At 35.7% G+C, this 14,052-nt stretch overlaps 1 protein-coding gene across 1 annotated transcript; it reads right to left on the bottom strand.

Annotated features, from left to right (window-relative positions):
* Positions 1-4,217: 4,217 nt before the first annotated feature.
* LOC128863987 (uncharacterized) lies at positions 4,218-13,036 on the bottom strand. The gene is made up of 5 exons (XM_054103440.1): positions 12,682-13,036; positions 12,428-12,615; positions 5,393-5,641; positions 4,760-4,916; positions 4,218-4,673 (listed from the first exon to the last, which is right to left on the bottom strand). Exons 1-5 carry the CDS (start codon positions 12,819-12,821, stop codon positions 4,406-4,408), a joined length of 1,002 nt encoding a protein of 333 aa, XP_053959415.1. The 5' UTR covers positions 12,822-13,036; the 3' UTR covers positions 4,218-4,405.
* Positions 13,037-14,052: the final 1,016 nt, after the last annotated feature.

The following is a 14,052-nucleotide window of genomic DNA, read 5'->3' as shown; positions in this document are numbered from 1 at the left end:
GAATTGCAAGAGCTACCAATGTATCCAGAAAAGGTCACAGTTTGGTGCGGTTTATGGGCTGGAGGTATCATTGGACCGTACTTCTTCAAAGATACTGCGAATCGTAACGTAACTGTGAATGGTGAGCGCTTCCGTGAAATGATATCCGCCTTTTTTTGCCCAAAATGCAAGAGCGGTGCCACATGCCACACAGCACGCGTAACAATGGACTTGTTGAGAGGCGGTGCGATATAACGCATTTAGATAATTTTTTGTGGGGTTATGTTAAAGCTCATGTCTATTCAGACAAGCCTGCTTCAATTAACGCATTGGAAGACAACATTAAAGCATTTATATGTGAGATATTGGCCGAAACATTGGAAAGAGTATGCTAAAATTGGACTAAGCGGATGGACCATTTGAAGCGCAGTCGCGGTCAACATTTGCATGAAATAATCTTCAACCGTTAAATTATATGGACTGTACTATCGATTTAAATACAAATTTAATGCATTTTTCTGAATTTTATGTGTGTTTTTTGAAAAACTTTCCTATAGCTCTTAAAAAGTCAACCTTTATTTTTGTGTTCCCTGGTAGTGGTGATTTGAAGGTGTATATGTGAGGTCTCGATCGCAGTAGTTGACATTATTTTGAAGCGAAAAGATTCTTTTTTATCTGACGTCAAAAATGACTAGGTTCGTCCCGAAAAAAAAGCAGCTTTTGCGGGAAGTCATGCTTCATTATTACCTTTTAACGAAAATTGCAGGTTACGTATATTCGAATTTCGATTTTTTTATGGCGATATGTTGGTACTCATGTCTCTCACTCATGCCGACGAGTTCGGTCATTTTGAATGTTCAGTTAATTGTTGACAGCTGCCTTGCTTGCACGTGTTTCGGCTCGTCTTGGATTTTTACCTATTCAAAAAGATGGATCCAAGAACCTGTATCAAATTTTGTGTGAAAAACGAAATTAAGTGCGCGGTTGCATTCCGAATGTTGACTGTGTCATACGGAGAAGCTACTTTGGACCAAAGCAACGTTTATCGGTGGTACAAAATGTTCTCAGAAGGGCGAGAAGATGTAAACGACGAAAAGCGTGCCGGACGCCCGATCACTTCAACAACAGACAAAAAAATTTATGAAGTGAAGAAAATGGTAATGGGCAATCGTCGAATCACCGTTAGAGAAGTTGCTGAGGACCTAGACATATCGATTGGCTCGTGCCATTCGATTTTTTTCAATGATTTGGGCATGAGACGGGCCGTCGCAAAACTGCTCAATTTCGACCAAAAGCAGCGTCGCATGAACATTACTAATGAGATGTTGGACTCTGTCCGCGACGACCCAAATTTTCTCCAGAGGGTCATAACTGGTGACGAATCGTGGACTTATGGTTATGACGTGGAAACCAAAGATCAATCATCTCAATGGTAGCTGCCGCACGAACCAAGACCGAAAAAAGCGCGACAAGTTCGGTCGAATGTAAAAGTTTTGCTTACCGTTTTCTTCAATTGCAGGGGCGTTGTGCATCATGAGTTCTTGTCACAGTGTAAAATGGTCAATACGGAATATTACATGCAAGTTATGCGCAATTTGCGCGAAGCAATCCGCCAGAAACGCCCGGATTTGTGGAATAACAAAAATTAGCTCTTGCATCACGATAACGCGCCTGGTAACACATCGTTGCTTGTGCGCGACTTTTTGGCCAAAAACACCACACTAATGATGCCACATGCCACAGCCACCATATTCTCCCGAAACTTAAAAGCCCCATGAAAGGACGACACAAAATTCGCGATACTTTTTGAACACACCTCGTATAACTTGTAAAGAGTGCTTTCGACGCTTCCAAAGTGGCAATTTCGACTTGAGTGATAAAGGTCGCGGAGGGGTACCGAAAAAATTCGAAGATACTCAAGTGCAACAATGCTTGGATTATTTTGTTTGATATATTTCTCTGAAATACGAGTATTAGGAAAAAAACTAAACATATTATTACTTATACTAAATAAATCAACAGCATTTTTTAACGAATTCTTTTGTCACAGGGATTATTTTCGGAGGATGTCTTATTTTCGGAAAACGACGGTATTATGATACTTAACCTGCTAGATCTGCAAATAGACTAGGGTTACCAAATAAGTAGTATGATACGGATGACGGTCTAAAGACATATAAAGTCACTGGTGGCGTCCCTCAGGGATCAGTCTTTGGACCCTCACTGTAGAATGCCATGTACGACGGAGCACTTAGCTTAACATTGCCGGATAAAGCAACACTGCTAGACTATGCCGTTGACATTGCTCACGTGGTTACGGACAAGAAGCTAGACCACCTGCAGGAGAAGTGTAATGATGCAGCAGCTAGGGTCCAACTGTGGCTTTCTGCAGCGGGGCAGAAGTTGGCCGTACAAAAAACAGAAGCGGTCCTCGTAACTGCGCGAAGAAAAAAAGATTTCATGAAATTGCGAATAGGTGGCCATGAAAAACTGTCGCAAGAGGCAAAAAGTATCTAGGCGTAATGATTGATGCACGGCTCTGCTTTAAGCAACATTTAGCAAGTGTGGGTTCCAAAGCAGCGGCATTCAACGGTGTCCTTACAAGAATTCTTCCAAAGGCGGACCGCAAGGCGCCAGAAGGCATCTCTTGGCAAGTGTGGTGGATTCAGTTATCTTACATGCTGTTCCTATATGGGCAGGAGCTGAGCCATCGAGTGTTGGACCAGTAGCTCAAGTGCACCGACGAAATGCTCTAAGAGTCGCGTGCGCATACAGGACCGTATCAGACGACGCGAGTTACGTCATCGCCGGAAAGATCCCAATAGATATACTTGTACAGGATATGGAACAACTTTATGGCAGACAAGGAGAAAAAACCGACAATTCAAGCGAAAGCTGCAGAACGTCTGCATTCGTTAGAAAAATGGCAAAGCAGTGGGACTCATCTGTTAACGGACATTGCACCTATAGACTTATCCCCATAATTCGCCAATGGATGATCAGAAGGCACGGTGACGTAGACCACCATTTAACCCAAATATTGAGCGGTCACGGATGTTTCTTGGAGTACCTCCATCGTTTTCACATGGAGGACACTTCGTTCTGTCCAGGCTGCAACAATGCAATAGAAAGAGCGCAACACGTGTTCTTCTACTGTGATCGTTTCAACGAAGAACGCCGAACGCTTGAGTTACTCTTGGGTGAACAACTGAGTCCAGACAGGTTAATCAACAATATGTGTGCATCACATGACAGCTAGAACTCTGTTCAAATTTTTGCAAAGAGGGTAATGCTGCACCTGCAACGCGCGGAGAAAAACAAATCAGCCCTCGATAGGAGATAGACTGTTTCCAAATTGACGACAAATAACAGGCGGTCGAGTCATGTGCTCACAACGGCATAAGACGGTATAATATTACCGCAACATCTTCTTTGCTGCAGATGCAAAAGAAACCTCGGTAGCGTATAACATCCATACGCCTAGGTGAGAGGGGCCTGAGAGCATGCCACACATACCACTGTTATGACGGCATCGAGACATTAGAAGACGAGCCTATAGCATGGATCTGGCTACAAATATGTTGGACCCAGATGTGGGTGAATAGTATTGGACACCGTTCTGGGCCTTTCCGAAGTAATGCAAGGTAGTTCGGGGAAAGGAGTCTTCCCAGAAGAGGAGGAGGGATTGTTTTAGTGGCTACACCATTCGACGCAGTTGACGGCGGTCGCTGTAAGTGCGAAGGCATTTTAAACCATCCTCATCCACCACAAAAAAAGAAGAAAAAAGGGTTACCACATAATGACTTTTGTTAAAGTTGTCAAGATACTGAAGAAGAGGAAACCGTGGAACACAGCCTGCGTACATGCATTGCTCTATACAGAGAAAGGCTTTCCACAGAGCTTTTCACACTCGGATTCGCCTTTCTTGACAGCATTGAAGAGGTCTCTCAAATAGGGCTGCCGAAATTAACTAACGAAATTCGTTAAATCCAACCTGTCAGAGAAAATTCAGAAGTGTAAATGACGAGATCCAGTGGTATCACAATGAGACTATTCAGAACTAAGTGCGCCGAAAGACAGCCACTCAACATAACCTAACCTAACCTGCTAGAGTAGCAAAAAATTAAAAGGTAGTAAAAAGTTTTTTTTTGTTTTTTTGAATATCATTACCTATATATGTATATTTTTTTTAATATTTTATTAAAGTATTTTATATTTCTTAGTAACTTCTACGTACATATACTTCAGGGTGAATCGAATCGCAATGGTGTGGTGCGCCTATTAATTTTTTTTGCAAATACAAAATATGTAATTTGATGTGCTTGAACTAACCACTGCTTATGCCAAAAATCTACGTATGAAACGCAAATACAACAATTTGCTATATAATATTATTAATCTATATATTTTTTTTTAGGATTTCCAATTAAATGAGCGACAATTTTTCGACGCGCGTTAATAAGGGCGAATCGCAATGATATTCCAAATTTTTCACCGCAAAATCACCAACATTATTGGTGAAACACTTCAGTGTCGATATGGCAAATGTGCGAATAGGATAATTGTAGTAGGTAAAATATTGCCCATTCACCGCAATTATGAATGCCTTGTCGCCAATGCCGAATGCGATTTTGAAGATCTTGCCACGTTGAAATGGAAATTCGCCATCAGTTTCCTCATCATCCGATGAAAAACTGGAAATAGCAACATGCAAATTTTTAATAATTGCGCGAAAAGGCAGAAAAAAAACGAATAGGAGGGTAGTAAATTTTTTGCTTGCCTGTTATCGGGCCGCTCGTAAGTACGTGACACGGTTGTAGTCTCAAAATTCACATGAAACTTGAGCACAATGCGCCCTGTGTCATTGCATTGGAAGCAAATGGAGAAAGCCGTATTCGGTGGACCTTTAGCAATGCACTCCATAGCAACAACGGTACCTGTTGCAATAAAATGAAATTTAAAGTGGGTGAAAGTGCAAAATATTTTAAGGTATGAAATTGAAAAAAAAAATTGTTTGTTTTTTGGAAATGCCAAATTGCTATTCATTTATTTACACGTACTTTGAAACAAATTCTATTAATAATGAAAAGTAAGAAAAATATTTATAAATACAAATCGAGATGGCGCAAAATTAATCATCCTATGTCGTTTTTCAACGACTTTTTTACTAAGTAAAAAAATTGTTTGAGTGATGGAAGTTTTTATTTTGATATTTACGCGCCTCATTGCTTGCCTGTAGCTGCCTACTTCGCAGGTGTCAATTATCATTGACGTACGAGGCCATTTGCAAAAATTATAAATCTTCCGATAAGGTGATTAATTTTGTGCCACCTTGTGCATATATTCTCTTAATGTTTATTTTCCTCTCTCTCTCTCTCTCTCTCTTTTCTCTCAATCTCTTTTTTCAGCTTACCAACTTCGTATTTCTTTGGTACATCACTTTGAAAAGCAATTTTCTCCGGACAAATCAAACTTCTCGGAAAGACGAGCGGAAATAGCATTCGTTGATGGAATTGTGTGATTTTTTCAAAATCACCGTAAACCATTACGAAGTTTATTGGTTTGGGAAATTTCACAAATTCGAAGGCTCCATAGAGATTGTCGTTTATGTAGATTTCGAAGCATTTTTGTAGAACAGCAATGCGAAATGTGAATGTTTTTCCTGAGCATACAATAAAAAGGTAGGAAAAATTATTTAATTTTTAAATGTTCATTTAATTTACGTATTAGCGCAAAAATATCAAGCTTATACCTATGAAACCGGAATTGAAAAAAAAAATACACTCACACACTTTTTATTCAATTAGGGCAGTAAACATACTAACGATTTTCGCTGAATACAAAAAAGGTAATTAATTTAAATTCCGCGTGCTATTTGGCGACAATTAGAAACAACCAATGCCAACCCAAGATCTTCTCCACTTAGTGTGGTGAACGTAGAAGACGTCGTCAACTTCTTTTAGCACCCCCAGCAGGTCCAAGTCGATTACTTTCAAAACTGCATCATTTGTATTTCTTTCTCGTTTTTATTTTTATTTTTGTTTTATTTACCTTATTTTATTTAATTGAATTTCATATTATTTTATTGTATTTGTATTCATTTTCATCCAGTTTTATTTATTTATTTATTTTTTTATAATTTTTTTTTTACGTTATTTCTTTTTTCATTTGCTTACATTCCTATCATTTTAAAGCTCATATATGTAGGTCATTCTCCCTTCATTTGCGGTTCACAAATCTTCCGCCGAATCTTTCTCTCGGACGCTTCACATATGAGTTCACAAAGCGCTTGAGAGAAAAATATACGAGGGATATTTTTGCGATGGCGAATGCCGCACACGATAGAATGATGAGAGTCATGAGTTTCACGAAGACCAGCGAATAAAGGCTGGCTAGGTCATGCCGCATGAACACCTCGATAGGACGAAAAGAAAAGGGGTGGGGAGGGTTGAGTGTTTATGGACTATGAACGGTGACTAATTTGTGGTTGTGTTAGCCTCTTATACTGCTGATGAAGTTAATCAGATTTTTGATATTAAAACCTGCTATATCAGCAGGCGCAGAAAAGAAGTGAGAACCAAGATGCTTGAATCTTAGTCCGGCGACAGCTGGGCAGCTAAGCAACAGGTTCTGAGATGATTCCACCTCATCCTCCATACAGCTGACGCAAAAAGGACTCGAAGTAATTCCGAGTCTCTCGGCATGTATACCCCGCGGATAGTGCCGCGTGAGGATACCCACGAAATTTGAGAGATGAGATTTTGTGATCCTCAGAATATCTCTCGAACGCCTCTTATCCAAACGTGGCCAGAAGGACTTCGCGACCTTACACGTTCGCTGAGTTGGTGCAAAGCCCATCCTTCCAGGAGTAGAGCGTTGTCATGGGAATCCCGATCCTCTCCTTTCGCGGGCACACTACCTCACTGGTCCCTTGTCTGGCCAGCTCGTCGGCTTCGCAGTTTCCAGCAATGTCACTGTGACCAGGCACCCAAATTATCTTTATCGAAGAATTCTGATGGAATCGACAGAGAGAGACCAGACATTCCCTAACCAGTTTCGAATGCACCATAATAGAGCCTAGGGCCCTAATTGCCGCTTGGCTATCGGAGTAAATATTATATTTACCTTCTTAACAGTTATTACGCAAGTGAGTAGCCAGTCAGTTGCTTCTTTGATTGCGGCTACCTCTGCTTGGAACACACTGCAGTGGTCCGGTAACCTGAATTTGAGTTTGATGGGGAGCTCTTTGCAGAATACTCCTCCTCCAACCCTACCGTTCAACTTTATAGGAACATATATATTTCCGCGCTGAATAAGAATCAACATCAAAAATAGTCCACCACGTCAGGAATAATTCCAGGACAATAATGAAGGCCATATTTTGCACATTGCCGTTTTTTAACAATTTTTTACACGACGTCACCGTTATGACGTTGACCTATTTCCAAACCATATCAAAAGCATCTTATGCACGGTGGATCTAATTTTTATGTTAAGTTAATTTTTAATCTAAATTTAAAGAAATGAATATCATTTTATCGATTTATAACTTAACAAATTTAAAACAACAAAAATTAAAACATGAGAAAGCTGGAAAATAAGAATGCGCACCGTCGTGTTGACGTTGATGAAGAAGACGGTTTGAAAAATGATAGTCAAAGATTAAAGAATAATAATTTATATTAGCAAAATGAAACCTTTTACTACACAATATTAAATTTAGAAACCATTTTTATAAAAGTTATAAACATTTAATTTTATGAAATTTGTTGTCATAAATTCAAATATTCGTAATTTTTATTGTAAGTCACTTTTTGAAAATGATGTTTAAGGGTTAGGAGTAGTCAGACGCCCGAAAAAATGATGACTTTCAATAATTTTTTTTACTAGTCAATCGTTTTATTTTACAAAAATAAAAATTTGCATTAAAAATAGCATTAATAAAATAAAAAATAGCATTAATAAATTATGTTTCGACTTGCCTTAGCAAAATTTCAACAAAAAAAATTAATAATTGTAAAAGATATCGCTGTTTGTGTGGAGCCCGTTTCTTTCGAAAGTCCCTTGTGGGGATCATCAAAGTCCTTGGAGATTCATCTAAAATCAATCGGACAAGAGAAATTAGTTTCATTAATAGATAATCTTGTGCCTGATCGAAGGTTTTTTTCAAAATTAACAATATGGCGGCCTCAGGAAATATTTTTCAGATTTTCGAGAAAAAAACCGACAATTACTTGTTAAGAAAAAATCAACATTTTTGAAATAAATCCTTAGATCAGGCACGAGTTTTTTTATGTTTTTCACAAGCAGTATAAATTTTATTGAAATCTACTGAGCGGTTTTTAAGTAACAAAAATCACTAGCTCAAAAAGCATAGTTTTGAGAAAAACGTACTTAAAGTTTTGCCCCGGAGCGCCCGAGCGCCCTTTGTTAGTTGCAGAGTGCGTAGAGCGCTCAAAATTCGCTCCTACTTTTTCAAGCTATCACCAAAAGTAATAAAACTCATACAAAATATTATCTGAGTAAATCATTGAGAGGATCTATTTTGCGTAAACTCCTCAAATACTTTTATTACTCATTTGTTTGTATACAAAGTGTTGGTCGTTCTGTGAGCATTCGCTTTGTTTTCATCCCCCGAGTTTTGTAAATGATGCGCTCTTTATTTGAGCTCAAGTTTATATGAATTTATCAATGATAAGTAATTTGATATTCAATATTGTCCCTTTTTGCATTGCTCAATTATAAATATGCATTTCGAGCATACCCTAACAAATTTCTGCTTTATTTAATGAAAGTAAATATAAATAATAAATAAAACTTATATGAAAATAAAAATTTCAAAGAATTTCAAACAAAGAAAGTAAAAGAAAATTCATTAAAGTTGAGGTTCATTGAATTTAATGAAAGTCTATTAAATATATTATTTAAGACTGATCGTCATTCGGTTCGTCAAAATCTGTACTTTTGAATAAACTTTCATTCAATTTGATAAACAGCTAGAAAATCTGCCCATTTTTTACACTTTTTACGCACGCGAAACTCTTGCAAACGCAAACTAGCCACAAAAATGCTTTAATATAAACACGCGGCGATAGAAATTCAAGTAGGAAAATGTGTCACTATAAAAGAGTGATAAAAAATGATGCTTTCAAAGAAAACTCACTGAGCATACAAAATGATTGCTACTGTTGAATAGAGTTTATCATTTTTAAATAATCTGAGAGGAGAGAATTGAATTGATGCTTTCAAAGAGCGCATGTTAAAAGAATGTCGAAAGAGGAATGTTAATAAATGATTTTTTCGCTCTTTCAAAAAATATCTGATGCTCTCTTGTTTGGTTTTAAGCAGAAATGAAAAACTCAAAACAAAATGCATTGAGTTGAGTTTTTATCAGCTGAATGAGGGATATTTTACTCATCAATGATAAGTATTTACGAACTCTGGTTAGTTGTTGAATAATTCGAAAAATATTTTTCGGATTCACTTCAAATTTTCACACAATATTTTTAAAATATTATACTTTAAGAAAATGCAATTGTTGGCGTATGCCGATGATATTGATATCATCGGCCTCAACAACCGCGCTGTTAGTTCTGTCTTCTACAAACTGGATAAAGAGGCAAAGCGAATGGGTTTGGTGGTGAACGAGGACAAAACGAAGTACCTCCTGTCTTCAAACAAACAGTCGGCGCACTCGCGTATCGGCACCCACGCCACTGTAGACAGTTATAATTTCGAGGTTGTAAAAGACTTCGTTTATTTAGGAGCCAACATTAACACCGATAACAATGTCAGCCTTAAAATCCAACGTAGAATCTCTCTTGCCAACAAGTGCTACTTTGGACTAAGTAGGTAACTGAGCAGTAAAGTCCTCTCTCGACGAACAAAACTAACACTCTACAAGACTCTCATCATGCCCGTCCTAACGTATGGCGCAGAAGCTTGGACGATGACAACATCCGATGAAGCGACGCTTGGAGTGTTCGAGAGAAAGATTTTGGGTAAGATTTTTGGACCTTTGCACGTTGGCAACGGCGAATATCGCAGACGATGGAACGATGAGCTGTATGAGCTTTACGGCGGCATAGACATAGCGCAGCGAATAAAGATCCAACGGCTTCGTTGGCTGGGTCATGTCGTCCGAATGGATACAAACGCTCCGGCTTTGAAAGTATTCGATGCGGTACCAGCTGGTGGTAGCAGAGGAAGAGGAAGGCCTCCTCTGCGTTGGAAAGATCAGATGGAGAAGGACTTGGATTCACTTGGTGTGTCCAATTGGCGCCGGTTAGCACGAGAAAGAAACGGCTGGCGCGCTTTGTTAAGCTCGGCCAAAATCGCGTAAGCGGCTATCGCGCCAATTAAGAAGAAGAAGAAGAAAATGCAAAAACAAAAATTCCAATTTTTTGAAAATTCTGAATACCCCTAACCCCTTAAAGTTAAGAGTGCGTACTATGCATGCATTATTTAGGAAAGCTAAAAAAAAGTTGGTTTGCCAAAAAAAAAAATATTTTTGGCGCTAAATCACTCAAAATTCAGCCTTACTGAACAGTTTGAGGGGTCACGCATGCAGCGTGAAAAGATACACAATAATTGTCACATTATAGTTCTTGTAATTAACACTCGCAGACCTGTCTTATCAATATCAAATACATTTTGTAATCAAATAATGATTACATTTTTATACATCATTTTGGTAATTATATTATTTTAATTTAATTTAATTTAAAACTTTTATTTTATCTACTTTATTTTTTTTTATTTTTTATGTTTAGGTAGGTAGGTAGGTTTGGCAGTCGCATCGCACATAGAAACACCGCACATATATAGATGCCACTTAAACCCCGAAATGGGTCCTTTGCATAAAAGGTGCTTGATACCTAAAGTGTTAATTTTTATTTTTACTTTGATTTTATTTATTTAATTTAATCTTATTGAATTTGATTTAATTTTGTTAATTTTTTTTTGTTTTTCCTTGTTCACTCCTCTCGGGAGCATGCCTGTAGGCCCTCGACAAGACTTGTCTTGCGTTGGTTCCGTTAATCTTTTTGTTAATTTTACGTTATTTTATATTTATTTCTACATTATTTTTCTTCATTTTTCTTTTATTTTTTTAGTTTTTTCATATTTGAATTTTATTACATTTGATTTAATTTAAGTAAATACAATTTCTGTTACTTTATGTTATTTTATTTTGGTGTTATTTTAGTTTATTTATTATATTTCTTAAATTTTTTTGTTGTTGTATTTACTTAATTTTATTTTATTTAATTGAAGTTCATATTACTTTATTGTATTTGTATTTATTTTCATCTTGTTTTATTTTTAAATTTTTTTTTATTTTTTATCTTATTTTATTTCACTTATTTTATTTCTTATTTTTATTTCTGTTTTTTTTAAATTTAATTTAATTTGTTATTGAGGTCCATTACATCTGATTTATTTTTTTTGAGCTAATTTAATTTCATTTTACGTTATTTTATTTCGTTTTTTGTTATATTTATTTTATACACTTTATTTTTTTTAATTTATTATTTAATTTTTATTTGTTATTTTTGTTGTACTTACTTAATTTTATTATATTTAATTGAATTTCATATTAAATTTGTTTATTAAATTTGTATTTATTTTCATCTTGTTTTACTTGTTTTTTATTTTTTATCTTGTTTTACTTTACTTATTTTATTTTTTATTTTTATTTCTATTTTTTTATATTTAGTTTAATTTAGTTTTATGTTGTTGAATTTCATTACACCTGATTTATTTTATTTGAGCTTATTTAATTTCATTTTACGATATTTTATTTCGTTTTTTGCTATATTAATTTTTATGTATTTATTTTTTCATTTTATTTATTGAATTTTAGTACATCTTATATTTTATTTTAAAATATTTTTTATTTTTTTTTTACTAATTTGTATTTTATTTTATTTAGTTCAATTTCATTGCGTTGATTTAATTAATTAACTTTTTATTATGTTTTTATTTTTTTTCATCTTACTTTATTTTTTCCACTTTATTTTAACCTATTTTTGTTTTATTTAAATTAATTTTTTTATTATGTTTTTTTTCTTCCTGTTTTATTTTATTCTACTTGTTTTCAAGCTCTTTCTGTTTGATTTTTATTAATTTATTTTTTTCGATTTTTAATTGAATTTCACTACTTGAATTTTATTTAATTTTACTTTATTGTACTTTTATTTGTTATTATTATGTTTTTCATCTTTTTTATTTTGATTTAGTTTATTTTAAGCTATTTTTGTTTTATTTTATATTTTTTTGTTTTTTACTTTATTGCATTTATTTTTTTTTACTTTATTTATTTTACCTCAATTTAACTCCCGTTCAAAAAATTTCATTTTATAGTACATCCCCATTCGCTTCTCACTCATATCACATAACTCATACGCCCCGTCGTCCACACGTTGTACTCATGATTTGATGTACTTGCCTGGCACCAATGGATTTTTCGGTCCATCAGATTTCCAATTCTTTGAGATCTCTTCCTGTTGCCAACCTTCGCCGGGCATAAACATACTCCTTATTATTTGATTCTCCCTAAAATTCGCCTCAATTTTCAAATAAACCGTTTCGCTCTCATTTTGACCCTTAATATTATCGGTTATGTCCAAGCAAATTCTTAAAAACAATCAGAAACATTATTGAAATGATTACAGTATTCGCTCGTCAAGCTTTCATGTTTACTTATTCGGATTTGGTTTCACTTTCCCACTCACTATGAGCACATTACCGAATGGCACATCCGCCAGCAATTTTCCTTTCCAAATGTTCATTTCGCTTTGACTGCCACAGAAGGACTGATTCAAATCATCTATCGACGACATTTATTGGTTGTTAACTGGAAAATGCCACTTGCACTGCGACTATGAATTTTTATTTATTACAATTCGTAGGAATTTTCGTAAGTTTGGAATTTAAATATCTATTTTTACATATGCGCTTCTTCACTCATTGCCGTTAAAAATAGCAAATAGATGATTATGTAAAGGAATGTACCAAGTATTTATTACGATTTGAAGCATAAATGCAAATGGCTGCACGCGGAAAGGATTTATTAACTCACTGGCTGGCGAGTAGCAGCAGAGTGGATTGAATGCGAAAATTAAATGCTGTAAATGCCTATGAAATTGGAATGACTACCGTTTGGTTTTGCCTATGTTTTTTCATTTGGCTACAAATTGGTAAGCAATTGTGTTTCGTGTCACCCCAAGCAGCCTTGCCTCCATCCACAATACCACGAAATGGCTACATTGTCTTGGTGTGTTCAGCAGCTTTTGTTGGTTCTTTATTTATATTAAAATACAATCATTCTTCTACGGCATACTAAATAATCTGCCTCACGCTCCCTGCCTCGCCAAATTTGCTTGTCAAAGTATTAATGCACATGCATTCATATATATTTACATACATACATACATGTCAAAGGGTATCTTCTATTGGGTATGTGCTCGTATGATATGTATATCAATCTGTATAACTTTTCTTGCTTCTTGTTGTTGTTCATATTGTTTAATTTAGTTGCTACTGTTGCGCTGTTTGCTGTTTGCTGTTGCGTGTCTTTGAAATCACGAAATTGATTCCCTGTCTGAAGTTTTGCATTTTCACCTCCTTCACAACAAAACTATATGCATACTTACATATAGCTGGGAAAAGCAATACTAAATCTGCAAATCTTTGTATAGGATTTTGTATATAATGCCAACAAGCCTTATTTGTATAAACCGCTACTTCACCTCTAAACTTACCGCTGTTCCATGCCACCCGGTTACCTGAAGACTTGGGCAACTTTCAGGGTTTTATTTTTGAAGGTGAGGTAGTTGTCTCAGCTTGTGCAGTACAAGTAATTCACTTGTTAGCCCACTTTTGTGTCAGTTCTGGGAACATTCGCTTTCATGTCATTTCCTTTCGAACCAAGAACATTATTAAAATGTTAAAATATTTGCCTACATAAAGGGTGGTTCAAGTATATGTATTTACAAAGTATCTATTTTACAATGAAATAAAATGAAAAAAGAAATTCAACCTGTTTTAACCCTTTGGGGACGGATTCGCTCG

Source organism: Anastrepha ludens, chromosome 5 (assembly GCF_028408465.1).
Source record: "Anastrepha ludens isolate Willacy chromosome 5, idAnaLude1.1, whole genome shotgun sequence".
Lineage (NCBI taxonomy): Eukaryota > Metazoa > Arthropoda > Insecta > Diptera > Tephritidae > Anastrepha > Anastrepha ludens.
This window is presented reverse-complemented; position numbering and strand designations above follow the sequence as displayed.